Source organism: Sorghum bicolor, chromosome 4 (genome assembly GCF_000003195.3).
Source record: "Sorghum bicolor cultivar BTx623 chromosome 4, Sorghum_bicolor_NCBIv3, whole genome shotgun sequence".
In the NCBI taxonomy this organism is placed as follows: Eukaryota; Viridiplantae; Streptophyta; class Magnoliopsida; order Poales; family Poaceae; genus Sorghum; species Sorghum bicolor.
Genome location: NC_012873.2, coordinates 10,317,751 through 10,340,193, shown reverse-complemented (window position 1 = coordinate 10,340,193; position 22,443 = coordinate 10,317,751). Strand labels below are relative to the sequence as shown.

Sequence of the window (22,443 nt, the reverse complement as noted above, 5' to 3'; positions counted from 1 at the left end):
CATATGTTGCTTCTTCGCCCCAAAAATTTGCACCAGGTCAGATAGTTCTCAAATGTTTTTGCCAACAATTCATCTACTGCTCTGTCATCAAGCTGAAAGGAGATATATGAAAATGGCATTCTCATTAAAGATAGACAAAGAAAACTAGTCATGTGTGGGTACCATTTGAGCAGAGGATGACTTGGGATTCAATCTAGCATGTGCATTTGCAAGCAATAGAATTAGATGCTCTCTTTGGTTGGCGACATTTCCTTTCTAATAAAAAAATGAAAGGCATTATCTAGCTGTAGTACAAAAAAAACATCCATATTAATCTAAGCATTTCGCATGAAACCAAATAGCTTGTTTACCTGGAATCCAAACCAACTTTGCAGCCACCGAAGAACATCTGTATGATTTTTTTCATCCTTCATGTTGGCTGGTGGAAGACTGCGAACACTAAACACCGCAGAGACTGCGACTTTGATCTGTATAGGAGAATATTGTACCAACTTTATACAAGTCGACTTATAATTAATACTCCATTACAAATTTATAAGACTGCGACTTTTGCTATGAACTTACATATACATTGTCTAGATACATAACAAAAGCAATGTATCTAGAAAAGCCAAAACGTCTAACAATTTGGAACAGAGGGAGTATAATTAAAATGAAACTACTGCTAATAGCACATAATGCAATCTCACTAACTCACTATCAAAGTAAAGGGAACTTATTTCAAAGGATTAGTGATGTATATTACTCTTTGTTAGAAACACATGAGCTGTTATAATCAAGGAAAAACCTAGTTGTCACTATTATTGTACAGCAAGCATATCCTGTGATATGTATTGGTCTTTTTATCGGTAAATACCAACCAGATCTACCCAGTACAAGTCCTCCCCATTGTGTAAAAGAATCAGGGCCATTAGCCCATTATGCCATACTGAAAAGTGAATAAATAGTAGAGTGCAGGACAAAAGGGTACTTTTGATAGTTTTGAGTAGAAAAGCAGGCAAACCTCTGGGAGAACCATGATTGGTTTTTGACTTAACCTAGGATGGAGTGGAAGAATATTATATCGAAATAAGTCTGCAAAATCTTCACTAGCAACAAGGCCCTGCAGTTTGTTAAAAAATGTTAAATATAGAGAACAATATCACCGATGATATCATTGTGTCAAAAATCTCACAACCTCCAAGCCAGTTCCGCTGAGAAGAGCCTTCAGCACTTCTGCCAGGACAGGCAAGAGTTCATGTGCATTGGCTTGCTTTTTCCTACCAAAAAAATGAATAAAAGTTACATTTTTTTTAGTGGGATCAGGGGCAGTGACAATGCTGCATAAGAAGTTCTCTACAGAACCAATATGTATATGAGAAATAATCTTACTTCTCAAAGAATAACTTCATCTCTCGGGCATCACCTCTTTGTGTCATCTTTGATTTGGTGCTGCTCTCATCCTGTTTTACAACCACATCCAATATGAGGCGCATTAATCATCAACAGAACTTTTTGAGTCTTTTGACTAAAGACATATTCCCTCTGTTCCAATTATAGTTCACTTTGGCTTTGTCCTAAGTCAAATTTCTCTACCTCTGAGCAAGTTTTATAGAAAATATACCAACATCTACAGCATCAAATTAGGCTCATTAAATTCTATATGAAATATGTTTTGATAATGCAGTTTTTTGAACTTGTACATGTTAATATATTCTTAAAAAATGGTCAAAGTTAAAAGGGCTTGACTTAGGACAATGCCAAAGTGAACTATAATTTGGAACCGAGGGAATATACCTGAAATTATGAGTGCAAAAAAGATGATCCATGACAAGTTTTCAAAGTTCTTATATATGTAGAAAATTATGAGTATGTGATTGTGTGATGCTTTTAATTTTCATCATCGAAGACCTAGTAAAATGTAAATATACTATATGCTCATGTTAACTTATCCCCATAGTGAGTTCACCTGCTCAAGTCTCTGAAGAAGTGCTGTTTTAAATTGCCGAACACCCCTCCCTGCTGAAAGTTTGTCCATTGTATGAGCCTTTTCAAATGCATGGAACCGACCTGGCAAAAGAAAAGCTGATTTAAAGATTCAAACTATTGTGGAAGAAGTTCTTCTCTGCAATACTCTTGCTGCCTCAGCTATAGCATCCACTGAATCATTGTAGTGATGTGTTCCAACAGAGAGAAGCAAGTGTTAACTGTGGCGCTTCATGAGCTAAGAGTTCTCAGTAATCTCTCAAGGTGATATAACAGCATGAGGCATATACCACCAGATGGAAGTAACTGATCAACCGCAGCAGAAAATTTGAGGTGTTATGGCTTGCGTGCAGATCTAACAAACTCTACATCAAGGCTTCCGACAAATCAGCCGCTCAGTCGAGCAATAGAAATTACATGGAGTAGAGGTGGCAGAAGAATGTCCTCTGCAGGAGAAACTTGAAGTTGACCCACTAACAGTAAACAATCGGCAAGTGATTCTCCTCAGAAAATATCTACTTTAGAATATAGCAGTTAAAACCCAATTCGGCACCACAAAAGGTGGAATCCCAGAATATTCCAGGTGATGATGTGCTCTAAATCAGCCAAGCGCCAACTTTCCCCTTGCAGAATCTCCAAGGTAACACGCATAACTGAAATAGTGTCTCTGTCACCGAAGCCAAGGTGCACAGGAAGCACGAAGCATCTGTGGTTGTTGAAATTAAATCAGTAAAGACAAACTCATCGTGACCAACTACCACCTTGCAGAGGGAGAGGATCAAGGAGGAGGCAGAATATTCTGAGACGGAGACAGATGGTAACAAAACCAACCGCGGAATCTTGCGTCTGGTCCAATAGCTGAAAGATCACTAGTTCTGAATGGACGGAATGGAATCAGAATCAGAGCCAGACGGACGTGCATGCTTTCCGACGTGTCACCAACCCCAAACATCCAAAAGAAAACCATGAAGAGTAGACGTATGCAGGGCAGACGTTGGAACTTGGAAGGCCATAGCGCACCGCGGCGCGCACCAGGATGACTGGATGAGGCCGCCGGAAGCTGCCTTGCCGGGCATTTCCACGAACAGGTGTGTCGCGCGCGCCAGGCGCGGCACAGCAGCTGGTCTCCTCCTCCTCCTCATGGTGACGGTGAGAAGGGAAGAAGAAAACGAAGGCAGAGGAAGCACGAGCAGTGCGTGGCCGCACGTGAAGAGAACTTACACAGGTACGCGACGCGCGGGTTCTCGGCCTCGATCTGGTTGGCGGCGCGCAGGAAGGGTCGGATCTCGGAGACGAGCGTCTGCGGGATCTTCTCGCTGTCGAACTGCGGCACAGGGGGCACCGCCGCATGGGCGTCCCCTGCTTCCCCATGCTGCTGCTGATGATGCTGCGGCGGCGGCGGTGGAGGTGGCGGCGGCGGAGGTGGAGGGAGCGGGCGAGAGACGTAGCGCAGCGGGCGGCTGGACGGGCCCACCTCGACGATCTCCAGCTCCATCGTTCCTCCGCGCGGCACGGAGGAGGAGAGTAGGACGAGGACGAGGACGAGGACGAGGCCACTGCGGCGGCGGCAGGGCCAGCAGCAGTCAGCAGCGCCATCGCGATCGCGCGGGCTTTTATCGCCTCTCCCGCTTTGGCTTTGGCTTTGGCTTTGGGTATGGCGATCGCCTTCGCCGCTAAGCTTTACCGCTTTTCTGCGGCGGGCGCAGATCGAGGCGGGCCGCGGGCGGCTTTTGCCTTTTGGCGATCGATCGCCTGCGCTTGGGGATTTGGTGGGTGGGGCGGAGGAAGACGGGAAGCGCGGAGGAGGCGAAGCCAGGGCGAGTGCGGGAAAAGGTGGTGGTGGAGGGAGGGAACGGGGACGGCTTTTTGAACGTTCGGAGGTGGGGTTGGCATGGCAACGGCCCCTTTGCTTGGTTTACTGCTATGTGGTGTACACTGTAGAGCAGTGGTGACTGGCAAGTGCGTGGGATTTGATCCTGAACTCTTTACACACGGCAACGGCATGGCCGTCTTTTCTTCGTGCTTTTCTTTATCTCTGCTTGCTTTGCTTGATCTGGGTGTGTGGGGTGTCTTTAGGTGGGTAGAGTGCTTTTTTATAGACCACTAAGCAATGCTGCATTTGGCTGGCCTAATTACCCATCTGCTTTGTCACTAGCTAGACGGGTGTAGAAAAGTGAGTGATCATCACTTTGGAGGAATAGTCTAGAGTCATGGTTAACTTTAGGCTTTCATCATTTTGATTTTTTTTTAGATATATAGACCTTGTTCATTGAGTTTATGATCTGTCGAATCTGTTAGTCATTTATCAATGTCTTTTTCTCGGAACAAATCAGCAAACGGTATTTTTAACCGTGGCTTTTCAGACGAGCGAATAAGCTTATAGGTTTTACTATATGCATCATACATATTGTATGTCTAGGCACATATAGCAAAAAAAATATATCATACACGTAAAAAGGTAAAAACAGCCTACAATTTGAAACAGATGTTATACATATTAGATGCATTGTTTATTGAAACAAAGATAAGTGATAGGGAAAAAACAAATAGCGGCCCACAATTCCCATTTACGAACAATTTGCTTTGACCTCGATCGCTGGCTCACTTTTCCTTTGATTAGTTCAGAGTGATGATGATGGTGACACTTTTGGTTTGGTGATTGTTTAATCAGAAGGAGAATTTTATCAGCAAGAATAGGGATTCAGAAAAGTTTACATATGCAGTCACCTTCTGTATTTACGTTACCCTTCCTCTGTTTCAAAATGCAGGTCTATATTTTAAACATAATCAGAAGGAGAATTTTATCGTCTATACATGCATGCTCCTTGTTAAAGCTAAAGTTCCCTAGCTTATTATGATTGACGAGGAGTATAAATGAATAATGGCATGTTCCTTTGTTTGTCCATCATCATCCATCCGACCAAAGTTGTGTTTGTCACTGTCTGTGGGGCTACTTTTTCTCTTTTTTCACAGCGTTTTCACTTCCAACTCTTGCGATTTGCGAGAGGCGCACCTGTAAACGGATGATATGGGGAAATCCCGCGATGATTGTGTGATCATTCCATTCCCCATGGGCTATATGTACTGTACATGTCATGCTGGCCGATGGCCATCGAGTTACACGAGTGAGTTTTAGTTTTACCTTTAAAAGATCATCATCGTGGAAAGAAGGGGAAAAAAAATAAAAGGAGCTCAATCCTCGTAAAGCCACTTAAGTACCAGACAAATCATTATCGTTGACCACCAGTCGAGCAGAGGAGCAGTACTACTGTGCATCAATCAAACAATCATCGCCTCTTCGTTGCATGTATGTGGCATATTACTTAGTGCCCAAGTATTGCGTGTCTAGTCATATGCATATCAGCATATCCGAGGCCCCAAGGTCGTCGACCAACCTCTAACTTTTCTTTAATTTCTCCACGAGTCGTAAACAAAAGTGGTAGACTCCTAGATCAACCTCTAACTTCTTTTCCTCGCTAGATTAAGTGAGCCGAATTGGCTCGCCACAATGGATAAAAGCTACATAAACAGAAAATATATCAGTTGTTTTAAAACCGGCATGATTAAGTTATCCATGTTAGTTTGGAAAAAAGAAAAGACGTATCATTGTGTGTGATGGTACTAACATCGTGCTTTCACATAAAGGCAATGATAACCATCGCCTCTATGTATTGAAAACGAATGATATTAGTACCATTGTAGGTTTTTACCTTTAGCAACGATGAAAAAGCCACTAGACCAGAAATTTTAATCGGATACACTTAAATTTGGTCAACTCTATATTTTCCCCCATTCAGCCGTTCCACTTCTATATCTCCACACTCCTCTATCTTTATCTCTAGCTCTCACTCTCATTCCCTCTCCCTTCCCTCGATCTCTCTCTCTCTCTCTTTGTTCACTACCCATCTAGGCCACAATTTGGTGATTGATGAGCATGTGTTATGAGTATCTTATGTTTTGGAATAGTAATCATATTAATTGAGTTGGTCACCCCGCACCATTGCTCGCCCCCACGAGGGGGGCGGAGGCTGAACAGAAGTTCCACGATTTATATTACAACATGAAGCTTCCAGCCAAACTATAAAATGTGTACGTGTAGTAAAGTGTCTCCAAAGAGTTTTCTTTTTTTTAAAAAAAAGTGGAGAAGGGCATAAGACCGAGATAGAAGGCTTGGATTTGCAGTAATACAACATCTGACATAGGTGGAACATAAAAAGACTAAATTTCATCAGAATATAGTAGCACCATGTCCCTTACTAAAAGTGTCCGAAAAAAAGTAAGTGAGAAAATTAACTCGAGTCGCTTGAATCAGAACAGATCTTTGCATGCGTATCGCAGAGTGAAACAGAATGAGATTAGCACACGTCTCAGGAGAGGGGCAAAAAGCGACGGAGTACTATAACATTCTGATGAGTCTGCTTTGCTTTATTAAAAAAAAAAACTGAACAGATCACGGAAGCAACACAACGCACGGCTGAGGCATCAGGACTGGAGGGGTGATCTGCTTTGCTTTTATAGACTGGGCGGTGGCTCTGCAGACAGCGTAACTGACGATCCACCGGCTGCATTGCAAAGAAAAGGGCAGAAAAAAGCCGGTTGATGATGAGACGCGCGCCACTTGTGTTGTGCGCTGCAATGCAACCGATCGATAGGCTTTTCAGCTTGCTTCCGTGGAGAACGTACGGTAAAGTAAAACCGTGGAGAACGCATTGGCCTGTTTGGTTTCATCCTTACTAATTCTATTAGCTATTAGTGCTCCTGCCCCCTGTTTGGTTTCACTCCTTACTAATTCTATTAGCTATTATAGCATTATTAATAAGAATCTAAATAGATCCTAGTCGTGTTTACGTTGGCCGATTGCTTTGTGGAACAGCAACGTCCAAGGATTTCACTTGCACAAGTATAGGTCATCATCCACTCTGAAAGATAAGCTAGAGAGCGTTATTGCTCGTACTTACTTTGTGCTGGACGCTAGTTTAATTAAGTGCAAACTCTAATAGGTGACAGTCTCGCACACTCGCGAGTCGCAAGACCGCACACCGGTGTCACCTTCGCTGGAGGCGGGTTAAGGATGGACATGACCCTCTAAATGGAGACCGTAGACCCGCAGTTTTTTTCTAGTGTAATTTAATAAATTAAATATATAATTTTTTTTCTTATTTTTTTTATTTGGTTACACTAGAGAAGAACCGTGGATACCGTTCTCATCCTTAAAGCGGGTTAGGGGGTTTGCTGCCTCCCCGAACTCTAAACCCCTTGCAACAGATTGGGCCGGCAGGGTTGGTGGTGGGTGAGGAAGGTGGCGTGTCGCCTGGGTGGTGATGGGAGGCGACGACGGATAGGGTTGGGAGTGTGACAGCGCTTGATAAACCCACGTTCGAGGGACTGTAAGGCCTTGTTTAGTTGGAGAAAATTTTTGGCTTTGATTACTGTAGCATTTTTGTTTGTATTTGACAATTATTGTCCAATCATAGATTAACTAGACTTAAAAAATTTGTCTCATAAATTACAGTCAAACTATCTAACTAGTTATTTCTTTTATCTATATTTAATGTTCTATGTATGCGTCTAAAGATCCGATGTGGCAGAAGATCTTAAAAAATTTTGATAACTAAATAAGGCCTAAACACTGGCAGAGCCTCTTGGAGGCGAAGCGGCGAACCGTGAAGCTGGGCTAAACAAGGCCTAAAGCTAGGCTACAGTTAGTTCATTTAGGCTTGATTTAGTTTCTAAATTTTTTTAAGATTTCCCGTCACATCGAATCTTGCGGCACATACATAAGACATTAAATATAGATAAAAAATAGTTAATTGTTCAGTTTATCTGTAATTTACGAGACATATCTTTTGAGCTTAATTAATTCATGGTTGGACAATAATTACCAAATACAAACAAAATGCTACAGTACCCGAAACCAAAAAATTTGTCAACTAAACAAGGCCTTAGCACCAAGCTGAGGCATTAGTACATTCATTGTTGTTGTTTTGCCCCTCTTTTGTTTTACGTCAGGCTTTGCCGCTGATTGCAAGGACTTATTTCTCATCAGAGCATTCGCAATTGTTTGCTTATGAGAAACCAATTTGTAAATCAGTTTGTTTTTCAAATGATAAATGGACAGATTTTAAAATTTACTTACTAAAAGCAATCCTTTTTTTTATTGATTTCCACTGCTTCATCAAAATAATAGTGCAGAAGCCCGTGGAAACCCAAGCAAACTGGACCGTAGTATGTTTTAGCCCACGACACCGTGTAGAAAATTGGGCTTCCAGGGCCAGCAGCTATTGTGAATGTACCACGACCGGGCTGATCAGGAAGAAACAGCTAGCTGTGGCCTTTTGCCTTTTGCCTCTCTTTGGCCCAAACACGTCAGCTCATGTCGGCCAATACGGCACTCATCGACCTTCTTCTTTCCCTAAAATAACATGGGTTTGCTTTCTTAGAAATCATTCACCGATTCTTAGCAATCATGCATCTTTGATTCGCTGATTCTGCATCAAATAAAAAGGTTAGCTAACGCTTTTGTAAGGAGAAGTATGCATTATTCATTAGTACTATCTCCATTTCAAATTATAAGATACTTTGACTTTTTTTATAAATTTTACTATGTGCATAGAAATACTGTATATTTAGATACATATTAAAACTTATACGCCTAGAAAAAATAAAATGTCTCATAATTTAAAACGGAGGAAGTGTAGTACCATGGTACAAATGTGTTTTTGAGTCGCTCAAATTAATTTGCTCTTTGAACTAGTGTGTTGCAGTGAATGCTTGGGAACTAGAAGAAGAAGAAGGAAGGAAGGAAGAAAAGAGATAATAAGGCAGTTTTTATACAATTTTCGATAGCTTCAAATCCTTGTCACAAACACTACAACACTATTGTTTGGAATTGTACAGTGAAGTTGAGAGTGGAGTTGTTCTAGGTTTCGAGAGTGGAGTTGTTCCAGGTTTCGAGGTGGAAAATGAACCGCGAGAGAAGGGTGAAGCAGACGAAGTCATAATTTTGAGCTCCACCAGAAATATCTTTATTTATTTATTTTTTACATTCCATCCAAACAAACAGAATATATATGTAACAGACATTACAAACATCTCATATATACCATCAACAACATATATATATCACTAACATCACATACACATCTTAACAGTAGTTTTGCCGAGTACCTTGCTTTGCCTAGTACCGCACACTAGGCAAACAACTGATTTGTCGAGTGACCAGGTTTGCCTAGTTGAAAGCTCAAGTTTGGTTTTGGTAATTAATGACACCAAGTTGCTAATGCCTTGTGTTTTAAGTGATTTGAGTTAGGCATAGCAACACATGTGATGAAGGTGCATGGTGGCATAGAAAGGTGGCCATATGATCACAAAGGGATGAAGCATGAAGTGAAGATCATGGTGATAGACGAGGAGCAAAGTTATCAAGGCAAAGGTATAAACATAGAATTTTACTTTTGCCATTCTTAGTTGAGTAGAGAAGTGATTAGCTAGATTTAGGATAGATAGCCGACTATCAAGAGGGGAAATCACGGTAATCTCTCGAATCAAGTGCTACTAGGTCCATATATTGAGCATATGCATTAAGATCTAGTAAAGTGCTAACTTAACTCCTTTTGGTGAAAATGTTTGTGAAAAGCTAACATACATGCACTTTGGTGGTGGACACTTGTTGGTGTTAGCACTTTTGCAAAGGAGGTGGTTCCTAGGGTTGAGAGAGGTTTGAGTTCCTCTCGGCGGGATTCGACGCTTTTGAGAAAAATAAGTGTATATTTTCTATTGCGCCAGTGGAAAATTTGGAGAAGTCGCGGGAGTGTTTTCTCTTTAAGAAACACTCACCGGACACAGAGCGCGGAGGCACCGGACGCTGTCCATAGTGTCCGGTGTGCTGTCAGTGCTTGACCCTGTTAGGGTTCAGCAACGGACGCACTACACCGGACGCAGGGTGTTTCCTGTTCATGCATCCGGTGTGGCATGACTTAAGCAGAGGGTGTCTGACTGAGAGCACTGGACGCTCTGGGTGCGTCCGGTGGTGTGCGTCCGGTGTGAGGGTGTTTTGCAACCCTCTCTGCGCACGAGTCCGGTGAGCACCGGACCGTCCAGTGCTTCGAGTCCGGTGACATCGCTTGTTTGCAGAACTCTCTGTGCACGGGACCGTTGAGTATCGGACGCGTCCGGTGCTCACTTGGTCGCGTACGGTGGTCCGCAGGTGACCATTAGAGTTTGACGCGCGAGATTCAAAGGAGGACATGTGGCCAACCTCAGAGCATCGGACGTAGGGGGTCGAGCGTCCGGTGGTACCTTGGTAGCGTTCGGTGCCCCCGATTTTCATCCCAATGAAAGTGGCCAATGGCTCTTTTGTTGAGGGGGCTTCTAAATAGAAGGTCGCCGGCTTTGGGAGGCTGACTCTTGCACATTTGATTACTTGAGGCATACATTGAGCTAGAGAACACTCCCTCCACTCTTCTCCTTGCTTGATTGCTAATCCTAGTGAGATCGAGTGAGATTCAAGTGCATTGCATTGAGAGTTGCATCTAGTGGCACTTGATTCTTGAGTTTGCTGTGGATTCCGTGTTACTCTTGGGTGTTTCCTGACATCCTAGACGGTTTGGAGCAGCGGTGGTGTTGAGCTCATGATTGGAGATTGTTTCGAGCCTCATCAAGTGTTTTGTGAGGGGTTCTTGAGCCTTCCCCGTGGGAGATCGCAGTTGGCTACTCTAGTGGAGTGCTCGTGGCTTGGAGGATCCCCATCTTGTGAGTGGATTGCCCGTGGGATTGCTGAGGGTTTGCCTTTGGATTGCCAATTAGGTCGTGATCCATCAAGTGGGTGTATCGCCACAATGAGGACTAGCTTGCCGGGAAGCAAGTGAACCTCAGTAAAAAAATCTTGTGTCATCTCTTGCCGAGGATTCTCTTGTAATTGTGATTGATTGATTGGCTATATTTCTACTATACAACGCTGGTATAACAATCACTCCCCTCTCCTTTACTTATGTGCATACCTTGCTAGTTGTGTAGCTTGTTTAGCTTAGCTTTCTTGTTTAGAGTGTAGCAAGCTTCTAGTTATGCTTTCTTGTTGTAACTAGTGTTTAGCTTCCTTGCTAGACTTGTGTAGGTGGCTTGCATAGCTTAGTTGTGCTAATGCTAGAATAGCTTCGCCTTTTGTTTTACTAATCAACTTGTCTAGTTGAAGTTTGTAGAAATTTTAAATAGGCTATTCACACTCCCCCTCTAGCCTTTTGGACCTTTCACTAGTGTCTGGCATTAGCCAAACTATCGATTTGCCGTGTGCTTCTCTTTGCCGAGGGCGATACTCGGTAAATTGCCCCTTTGCTGAGTATCCGATAAATTGCACTTGGCAAAACGTACGACAGTCGACAAGGAGCGTGTCTCCGATAATGATGCATGGTTTGCTCAACAGCTAGCATATATATACGAGAACGGGCTTTGCTCAACAGCTAGCATAACGGGCTTTGAAATGAACTTAACGATGATTTTGGGTTCTATTTGTTCAGCCGTGAGCTTAGAAAAAGCTGTTGTGACCTATATTTATGTGTTTTGAAAAAGTTATAACCTATTTGAATCTCTCTCTCTCTCCCCGTATCACTACTTGAAACAACTCTAAAAGCAAAGGTCTCTATTTCCACTCATTTGGAAAAGAAAACTACTAAAAGCCAATAGCATGATCCAGGGTGCTGCGAAAAATATACTATTTTAAAAAGTAGCCTTAAATTTCACCTTTTTTTTTGTTGGTGTTGTATTTCGTTGGTTGCGGAAACACTTTCTAGAAGATGAACTGAACATATCGTAAGCCATCAGAGTCGATAGACGAGACATATGTTTGTAGTTGTTTGTCCATTTTCTTAGATAGTGTTGACACCGTTTTTGGACACGTACCTAGGATCGGTAGAGTGTAGATCGGCGAGAAGGGGCAATAGTGGCTGGTCTGCGAGAGAGTTGCCGATAAGGGTGGTTGCCGATGAAGAGATAGCTGGATGTGGCTAAGTCCATGGGTAGTGATGTGTTTATGCCGATGACCAGTTTTGATCGTTGCCGATGGGGAGTCTGCCGATGACCAGTTCTGATCGTTGCCGATGGGGAGTCTGTCGGTGACGTGGAAGGAAGACTTGGAGGTTGCCAATTGATCCGTGGTAGTGTCCCAGATTGTCACGGCAGGATAGTTTTATGTTTTCCTTAGTTATTTAAATTGTTTTGTACACGGCTTCTGTTAAATTTAGAATTCGAATTCTAGTCGTGTCTGGTTGTAGCTCTTTTGAGCAGGGTATAAATGTAGACCCTAGGGCCTTGTAATCGAGACATCTATCAATCAATCAAACACAAACGTTAATTCAATGATGATGCCCAATTACCAGTCATCGCAGGAGCTATGCCGATGAACGCTAATAGTGGATGACTTGGACAGCAAGTCTTTCCGCAAACACCCCAACAGAATCATCACGAGCAAGGCTAGATCTACCCTGGGTTCCATAATCAAGGACTACCTAACCAGCCAATGAATCTTGGACAGCAAATCGGACAACAGATCAGCGCACAACACTTTGGTGGTCAACAGGTGGGTGGCCAAACGATTAACCCAATGTTCCATACAGATCGTACGCCGCACAGACACGTGGAAGCTTACCAGCAGGTGCCGGATCCGCAACCGCCTCATCGGCAAGATGCCGATGCTTATTGGGCCGATAAGAGTTTAGGGTTTAGGGTTTGGGATAAAACCCAAACTCAACACTTACTCTTATCGGACACCGTATCCTCCCGCATATGATTTGATCCCACTTCCAAATCGGTACAAGGTACCAGATTTTACCAAGTTTTCTGGGCAGGATGACACGTCAACCATGGAACACGTCAACAGGTTCATTATCCAGTGCGGAGAAGCTGCTAACAGGGACGAGTTAAGGGTTCGCTTATTCTCGTCATCATTATCTGAATCGGCTTTTACTTGGTTTATATCATTACCTCCCAACTCAGTGGTTACTTGGGCCGATCTAGAGAAGCAGTTCCACAAATATTTCTTTTCTGGTGTCCATGAGAAGAAGATCACCGATTTGGTCAAATTGAGGCAACGCAATGATGAATCGGTTGAAAGTTTTGTGCAAAGGATACGGGAGGTCAAGAACAAATGCTATAGCCTGGTTCTGGACGATCGGCAGCTAGCCGATTTGGCTTTCCAGGGTTTATTACCGCACATAAGGGACAAGTATGCGTCTCAGGAGTTTGAAAGCTTAAGTCATTTGGTGCAGAGAATTTCTGATCAAGATATCAAGCCTTTCGAGCCCAAAAGAGCATGGAATAAAAAGGTATCATTTGTGGATGAAGCTGCAAGCTCGGACTCTGATGAAGAACTAGTCATCGGCTTGGCAGAATGGGTGAAAAATAAAAAGCCGATGTCTTGTCTTTTTGGACATAAAGAGTCAGAGAAGTTCGCGTTTGACATCACTAAGGCCGATAGGATATTTGACTTTCTACTTCAAGAGGGTCAAATCAAATTGTCACCCAATCATGTGATCCCATCGGCTGAGGAATTGAAAAGGATGAAATATTGTAAGTGGCACAATGCAACTTCTCACGACACTAATGAGTGTAAAGTTTTTAGACAGCAGCTGCAATCGGCTATAGAATCTGGAAGGATCAAATTTGACAGCTCCAAAACTCAGAAGCCGATGAAAATTGATCAACATCTCTTCCCAACAAACATGCTGGATGCTAAGGGAAAGGCCAAAGTCTTGACGTCAGAAGCAGCTGAAAGAGGTGCATCGGTAGATCCCCAGCATTAGGTCACTACTGCCGATGCAAAAGGAAAAGGCTTAATCCAGGAAGGAACTAATTCAGGAAGGCCTCCCCGATCTGGTATCGTGATAACTCACAGAAGGCCTCGGGAAACTTGGCAACAACGTGAGGATCGGTATCGGTGCCAACAGGAAGATTATCGTTGGGAAGAAGAAAGACGCCGACAAGAGTGAAATCGGCATAGGGATCACTAGAATTGTCCGTTCTTCATCCATTGCTGGGAGGAGAATATCAAGCTTCCAACTATCAGAGATTGTCCTGAGTGCAACGGTTATGATCGGTATGACAGATCGGATCGGCGCTATCACGATGATAATCGGCGATTTGATGGGCCGATTAGGGGGAGAGCGTCCGTTCATGATCGGCTGGGGGGCAAGCTCAGTGTGCACGACAGGCTTGGCGATCGTGTTCAGTATTTTCCCAGGAACCAGGAGGAACTCGAAGAGATGGCTAATGCGCGGGTTCCCGATAAGTTCGTTTTCTGTCGGGACGCCAATACTTATCGGATGGAGTCAAGAGAATATCATCGCCCATCGGTAAGGCAACAACAACTCCCTCTATGGTGTCCAAAAGGGTTGACCAGGACACAAAAGAGAAGGCTGCAGCGCGAAAGGCGAGAAGAGTTAAGCAAGGGTGAGAACTCTAGCCAGTCTGGGAATCAACAGCAATCAGATCCCAAGGGGAAAGGTCCATCGGCAGATGTCAACATGGTCTTTATGTTACCAAAAGAGTTCCTTGCGCCATCCAGTGATGATGAGTTAGAGTTTTCTGACCAGATAGCTCAGTTGGCTCTAGATCCGATGACAGCCATCTTCGAGAAGCCTGCCGATGATGAAAGGCAACATCTTAAGGCTTTGTTTGTCAAACGAAGAGTGGATGGTCAGCCGATGACTAAGATTCTGATTGATGGTGGAGCGGCTATTAACATCATGCCTTATGCAGTGTATCGGAAGCTTAGGAAAGGAGATCAGGATTTCACCAAGACCGATATGATGCTCAAAGATTTTAAAGGGAACGTGTCTCCAGTTAAGGGGGCAATATGCGTTGAGTTGACCATCGGCAGCAAAACCTTGCCGACAACCTTCTTCATGATCAGTGGAAAGGGTGCTTATAACTTACTGTTGGGAAGAGATTGGATTCATGCCAATTGTTGCATCCCATCTACAATGCACCAATGCTTGGTTCAGTGGGTAGGTGACAAGATTGAAATTGTCCCGGGGGATTCTTCTTATGTTATTGCATCGGCAGAAGCAGACACCTACGAAAGAACTAGGTGTATTTCAGGAGAAGTCTGGGAAAAAGATTTTCTCAAGGTTGCCGATTATGAAATTCCACCGATCCAAGCAGTCGGTTCTGATGAAGGTTTTTAATGGATAGGTTCGCCGATGATGGAAAGTTAGGCCAGAGGTTCACATTGGCCGATGATTTGGTAGAAGTAGATATAGGTAGTGGTGATAAGCCTAGACCTACTTTTATTAGTGCTAAGTTAGATTCTAAGTGTAAGCAACAGTTGACCGATTTATTAAAGGAATATAAAGACTGCTTTGCTTGGGATTATACTGAGATGCCTGGTTTGGACCGATCTATTGTTGAACATCGGTTGCCTATCAAGTCTGGGTTTCGGCCGCATCAACAGCCAGCTCGCCGATGTAATCCTAATATTCTTCCTGATATTAAGGCCCAAATAACCAAGCTTATTGAAGCCAAGTTTATTCGGCAGTGTCGGTATGCCGAGTGGATTTCCAATGTTGTTCCAGTCTACAAGAAAAATGGAAAGCTTCGGGTTTGCATTGATTTCAGGAATCTCAATAAAGCTACGCCGATGGATGGTTACCCAATGCCGGTTGCTGATCTACTAGTTGATGCTGCAGCTGGGCATCGGATCATCAGCTTCATGGATGGTAATGCAGGATATAATCAAATATTCATGGCTGAAGAGGATATTCCAAAGACTGTATTCAGATGTCCTGGTCATGTTGGGTTGTTTGAATGGATAGTCATGACCTTTGGCTTGAAGAATGTTGGTGCTACTTATCAGAGAGCCATAAATTTTATATTTCATGAGTTCATCGGCAAGCTGGTGGAAATTTATATTGATGATGTGGTGGTTAAGTCTGGAGATTTCGCAAAGCATCTTGCCGATTTGCGAAAAGTGTTAGAATGCACAAGGAAGCATGGTTTGAAAATGAATCCCAATAAGTGTGCATTTGGTGTATCGGCAGAACAATTTCTTGGTTTCATGGTGCATCAAAGGGGGATTGAAATTAGTCGAAGATCCATTGATGCTATCAACAAAATAGTTGCCCCCACCAATAAGACTGAGCTCCAATCCTTGATCGGCAAGGTAAATTTTATCAGAAGGTTTATATCTAATTTGTCTGGTAAAATTCGTGCTTTCAGTCCTTTGCTTAAGTTGAAGGCCGATCAAGAGTTTGTTTGGGGAAAAGAACAACAGTTGGCCCTAGATGAAATCAAGAATTATTTGGTAAATCCTCCAGTTCTGATTCCACCTCAGCAAGGGAAACCCTTCAGATTGTATTTATCTACCGATGGGATGGTCATCGGTTCGGCTTTAATTCAAGAATTTGAAGGGAAGGAACGTGTGATTTACTATTTAAGCAGGAGGTCGATTGATGCTGAGACCAGGTATTCGGCTATTGAGAAACTGTGCTTATGCTTGTACTTCTCCTGTATTAAATTAAGGCATTATTTGCTATCGGCCGAATGCACGGTTATTTGCAAAGATGATGTGGTCCGATACATGTTGTCTATGCCGATCATGAGTGGCAGGATCAGTGGATTTTGGCGCTGTCAGAATTCGATTTGCGTTACGAATCGGCTAAAGCGGTTAAGGGACAGATTATGGCCGATTTTGTAACTCAACATTGCGGTACAGTGGGGGCTTTGGAAATTGTACCTTGGACGCTCTTCTTTGATGGATCCACATGTGACCGGGGGGCAGGAATCGGCATAGTATTAATTTCCCCTCGAGGGAGGAAGTATGAGTTCTCCTTGCCGATTGTTGCCACGTCCACAAATAATCAAGCTGAGTATCGAGCTTTGATAAAGGGTCTGGAATTACTGAGGGAAGTTCATGCTGACGTCGTGGAGATCTTCGGGGATTCTATACTAGTTATAAATCAATTTGTTGGAAACTATGAATGCTGAAGTGAGGTCTTGATAACTTATTATGAAAAGAGTATGCAACTGTTAAAGGAATTCAAGGATTTCCGGTTAGAGCATGTTCCTCGATTGCATAACGAAGAGGCCAATCGATTGGCTCAGCATGCCTTAGGATATCAACCTATAATTAATGCAGTATCGGCAATTGGTGCCGATGATTGGAGAAAGGAAATTGTTGATTATCTAAAGGATCCATCTAAGAAAGTTGAAAGGCGTGTTCGGTTTCAGGCCACCAAGTATGTGCTCCTCGAAGATGAATTGTATTACAGAACTATTGATGGGGTTCTTCTCAGATGCTTAGGTGGTGATGAGGCTAAAGGTTTGATGGGAGAAATCCATGAAGGGGTATGTGGAGCACATTAGTCGGCTTTTAAAATGAAGTGGATGATTAGGAGGAATGGGTATTATTGGCCGACTATACTTGAAGATCGCTTTAAATATTTCAAGGGATGTCAAGGATGTCAGAAATTTGGCAATGTTCAAAGAGCACCCGCATCGACCATGAATCCCATTATTAAACCTTGGCCGTTCCGAGGATGGGCTATTGATTTAATCGGTCAAATTTATCCACCATCCAGCAAGGGGCATAAATTCATCGGCCACCGATTATTTTACTAAGTGGGTTGAAGCTATTCCCTTGAAGAAAGTTACATCGGCCAATATGATTGATTTTGTGAAAGAGCACATCATTTACCGATTTGGAATTGCTCAGACGATTACTACCGATCAGGGCACTATGTTCACATCAGGGGAGTTTGATGAATTTGCAATCGGTATGGGAATTAAAGTATTAAATTCTTCTCCTTACTATGCTCAAGCTAATGGGCAGGCCGAGGCGTCTAACAAAGGGATCATCAAGCTTATCAAACGAAAGATTGAAGAAAATCCTAGGAAGTGGCATACATTGTTGAACGAAGCTTTATGGTCGTACCGGATGGCTTGTCATGGATCGACTAAGGTTTCATCTTATCAATTGGTTTATGGGCATGATGTTGTGTTACCTTGGGAGATTAAGGCTGGATCTAGGCGACTATCTTTTCAAGATCAATTGGCTGCCGATGATTATGCTACTTTGATGACAGACGAGTTAGATGACTTGGCGGGGCATCGGCTAAGAGCCTTGATGAGTATAGAAGAGAATAAGAGGAGGGTTGCCAGATGGTATGATAAGAAAGTAAAGGCTAAGGAATTTGCCGATGGAGACTTAGTGTGGAAGTTAATCTTACCGATCGGGACTAAAAGTTCAAAATTTGGGAAGTGGTCTCCCAATTGGGAGGGTCCCTATTGGATAAGTCGATCGGCTCCTGGTAATGCTTATATTTTAGAAACTCTCGAAGGAGTTGAATTTCCCAGAGCATTAAATGGCAAGTATCTAAAGAAGTACTACCCAAGCATATGCGTCGATGCATGAAAGTTTAAGTGTCGATAACATTCCTATCGGCTGGATCAAAATGTGTCTGGGACCTGACTTAATATTTTGAGAAAAGTGCCGATAACAGTCCTATTGGCCAGACCAACATGTTAAGAGTGTTCAAAAGGAAGAAGCAAGTATGATGCCGATGAAGAATTCACATGTTCAGCAACGCCTGGATCGCTGATATAGCACGCAAACTGATCTGGTTGGCTGCTTCTATCTCTTTGATGTCTTCATCGGCAGAACCTTCCACCGGCTTTAATTTCTTCTTCAACTGCAGCGCTTTACGGCCGTGGACGTTTCGCTCTTGCTCAAGGAGTTTGATTGCCTCAGGCAGTTGGTTTTCCTCTTGCCGAGCCTGGGACAAGGCTTCTTCCACTTGCTTAAGCTCTGCCAACAGGGCTTCTCTTCTTGCTGACAGATCAGAGATCTTGTGCTTCGGTGCATCTCCTGAGGACTTCAAGGCGCCAATGCACTTATGCTTCTCATCGGTAAGAAGCTTTGCCTTCATCATCTCCTCAGAAAGCTGAGTCTGAGCCGCTCTATCGGCAAGGCGCTAGGCAGCCCTCTGGTACTGCAGTTGACGGCTCTCCAGATGTGCTGCTTGGAAGAGAACTTCTTCGGCATCGACGGGGATTTGGCCTCTCAGGGTCTTGAATAAAGCCTTGGCCGGATCAGAGTCATCAACTAGTTGGGTTGTGTCTTGATGGAAGAGAGCCGATAGTTCTTCCAGCTTTGCCCTGACCTCTACCGATGTGATGCCAACTGCCCGGGAAGAGCTTGCTTCTTCGCCTTCATCTTCAGAGATGTCGATGGCGAAAGAGAACAAACTATCGGGAGAGTCCTGCTCCTAAAAAGGAAAGAAAATGAGTTATTCTACGGTCAAGTATTGATAAATGATACAGACAAGAATTGGATAACTCACTTGTTTCAGGGCGATTTCTTGCCTCTGACTGGAAGATGTCGATGGAACCACAGGTTGATCGGCTAGAGGTGCCGATGGAACTATGTCAGCTGAAAGAATAACGGAAATAATTGTAAGACAGAAGAAATGAGTTCATCGGCAATGATTTCATAGGAAGTGTGTTACCTTGGGGGGGTACACTGCTTGTTTGGATCGAGGAAACTACCGATGATATGATTGATCCTGCTGGATCGGTAGTCTGCTCGCCCATATCAACCGATGTGTCTTCTGGCTGAGGTATTTCTGGCTGGAGTTCTTCTGATCGTAATTCTTCCACTTGAGGTGTTTCTTGCGGATGAGAGGGAGATGGTACTTGCTGTGTCTGTGTTTCTGGAGAAGAGGGAGAAGATTCTACCTGGATTGGAGATACCGGGGGAGGAGGAGGTGTTGCTACTCTTTGGCGCTTTGCTTGTGCCCTGGTACTCTTGGCACCCTTTCCCTTCGGTTGACTAGACTGGGGGGCATCGGCACTTTTGCCTCTCATCCTTGCCGATGCACCGGTGTTCTAACACAGAAAGGGAAATTTGTGAGTGCAAGTACAACAGATGTGAGAGTAAGATCAGTATGAAAGAGTTTGAGAATATACCTTGAACGCTTGTGCCAAAGCAGAGGCAGCTATCGATGGAGATATCTGAGTTCTCTTAGTGGTGACTTTCTCGAGGCGTACGCCTCAATGCATGATGGCGGCCAGAGTGGGAGCGTTGTTGCCGATTGAAGAGATCGGACCTGATGGAAAGAGGTCAATCGGCTTGCCACTCCTGCTGACCGATGGGCGATCGTTGTCAACCTGTAATGCAATACAAAAAGTAAGTTACCGATGGAAATAGAATTGAACGAATCGAGGCATCGGTTTGGAAATACTTACAGTGTTATCAGGAACCTTGTACTGGGGGTCGATCATGCCGCGGTACGAGAGAGCCGATTTGCAGAACAGATGCTCCTTCCATTCTTCCCACCATTGTTTGTACGCCTGAGTGATGAAGGCGGCCAGAATCCACTCTGATAAATCTGCATCTGTATCGGCACTTGATGGCAGTTAGGCTACTCGAATCCACTCGAGGAGGTTAGTAATGGCTTCCCTGGGTTTTATCACATCGGCATAACAGAGCGCAATCGGTAGCTGGCCGAAAGCTAATTGGCGAGCCAATGCCGATGGGTTATAAAACTCATAGGTTTGATTGGATGTTTTTCCACTGCTAAAGAAGTTTGCTGGTATAGCTCTTGGAGTGATCAGTGCCATCATCACTTCGTGATCCTTGTTGAGAGCATCGTTGAACGGATGAAAGACCAAAGGAAACATGGTGTCTGGATCGTCATAGGGCAACCATGCTCGCTGTTCTCTGGTCAGACCTTCATATAAAGTTTGGAAAAATCGGTTGACCTGGTCTGCATTGCCCCCTGTACCGGGCAGAACTATGACAGCCTCGCCAAAGTTTAGGGGAGGGCGAGTTGCCGATTCTTCCTCATCCAGTTCATAAATCCTTAGTTATGTCCCTGGGGAAACGCTGTGCGAAGAGGTCAAACTCGAGACGCTTGTGCATGTGGAGACTGAGCCACATATTAATGAACCACCAGGGACCCCCCAAGTTGCCGATGGGCTGACCAAGCAGGAGTTTCCTGGTTACTTGGTGGAGGAGGTGGTAGGCTGCGCCAAGCAAGTATCGGCCGAGGGGAAATCGGCCACCATCGGCTAATCTTTCTGCTGCTGCTAGATAGACAGAAGTTGGTCCTGCCGATCGACCACAAAATACAAACTTGTCCAACCACATGTTCAAGAAGCTGGTCTGTTCCTTTATGTTAACAGGACTTGTTCGTTTGTATTTTTGGATGTACCCTGACCAACCGCCGATGGAGCGAGTTTCTACCTTAGCACTGGGTTTGGTATCAAAAAAGTGGGTGCTATCGGCAGAAGATACATCTAGGCCGGTGAGCATAACCACATCGGCAAGTGTAGGGGAAGCAGGGTCGTGACCAAAGACAAAAGCATTAAGGGTGTCTGACCAGAAATAAGATGCAGCTATCAGCAATGACTCATTCCTATGCATATCGACAATGGATAGCCTGATGCATTGGTCTAATTTTCTCTCACCCCATTGGACTTTGTTTGAGTTGCTAACTCTCAAGAACCAATCCTTTCATCCCACGGTAGGGCTGGGCCAAGAACGGAAGGTGTCTTTCCACAGATCCAGAGAAAAGTTCTCGGCTCTAAAGGGGATTCTGTTTGTTTCTGCGTTAATGAGATCGGTGGGATCTGGATTCCCTAAGGGGCCAAGACATTGGAGGTGTGGCTGATCGGTAGGAATGACAATTTTATTGGACAAATCCTAATGGTTTGAAGGTAAAAGAAGAACAAAGAAAAAAAGGGAGATGTTCAGTAAAATAAATTGCGGATGAACAGGGATGTAGTGAAAGCACAAGAGGTGGAATGAAGAACTAACCTCAGGAACGGTGAAGTTGATGGCCATCTCCTCACAAAAAGGTTGATCGAAGGCTTCGAGGTTGGTGAAGAAGAGGCTTTGTTGGAGTTCTTGGAGATCCCGAACAGCGCCGCCGCTGAAGGTGGAGTTGGGACGGTGGAATGATGCGATGGGGAAGGAGTACCCGAGAAGGAGCTATTTATAGGACCAAATGGGCAAGGGTAAATCTGACTTATCACTTCGCCGTATCCGTGAAATCTGAGGATGCTTAGGAAGATATGGTAACTGTTCGCACGGTAATCAAGGGATTGTGCAGGTGATTTGACAGGAAGCGGTCGTGATCTGGAGATATTTTACTGTGCGGGATTTCCTGGTCGGTCCATCGGCAGACCTTGTAACGGCAATATTGCCGATGGGCGGATAGAGTGGGAATATCCGTTTGGGAGGATAAGATGCTTTATTGAACAGGACGTCCTGGTCAGTCCATCGGTAGGTCTCTGTAACGGTAACATTGCTGACGGGCGACTAAAGTGGAGATGTCTGTTTAGGAAGTTGAGGATTTCGAGGAATCTGCGGAGGAATCAAACCAGGGTTGTTCAGATTAAGGTTGTTGGTTACCAAATTGGGAGAATTAATTGCGGAAAGGCATCATTACTGCAGAGAATTTCGGAGCATTAATGATTTCATACTCCGAA

The 22,443-nt window shown here is 44.0% G+C and overlaps 1 protein-coding gene across 2 annotated transcripts in view; it reads right to left on the bottom strand.

Moving 5' to 3' along the window:
• The window catches only part of LOC8078316 (putative callose synthase 8), a 29,244-nt gene extending 25,513 nt beyond the window's left edge, over positions 1-3,731 (bottom strand). Inside the window, exons 1-8 of one of the 2 annotated variants that reach the window (XM_021458524.1) lie at positions 3,187-3,731; positions 1,949-2,049; positions 1,372-1,442; positions 1,178-1,259; positions 1,004-1,102; positions 351-467; positions 163-255; positions 1-92 (exon numbers count right to left, since the gene is read on the bottom strand). In XM_021458524.1, the coding sequence (XP_021314199.1) occupies positions 1-92; positions 163-255; positions 351-467; positions 1,004-1,102; positions 1,178-1,259; positions 1,372-1,442; positions 1,949-2,049; positions 3,187-3,460 (929 nt within the window). In that variant the 5' untranslated portion in view covers positions 3,461-3,731. The remainder of the gene's footprint in view (positions 93-162; positions 256-350; positions 468-1,003; positions 1,103-1,177; positions 1,260-1,371; positions 1,443-1,948; positions 2,050-3,186) is intronic. The other variant, XM_021458523.1, reaches the window with a different exon arrangement.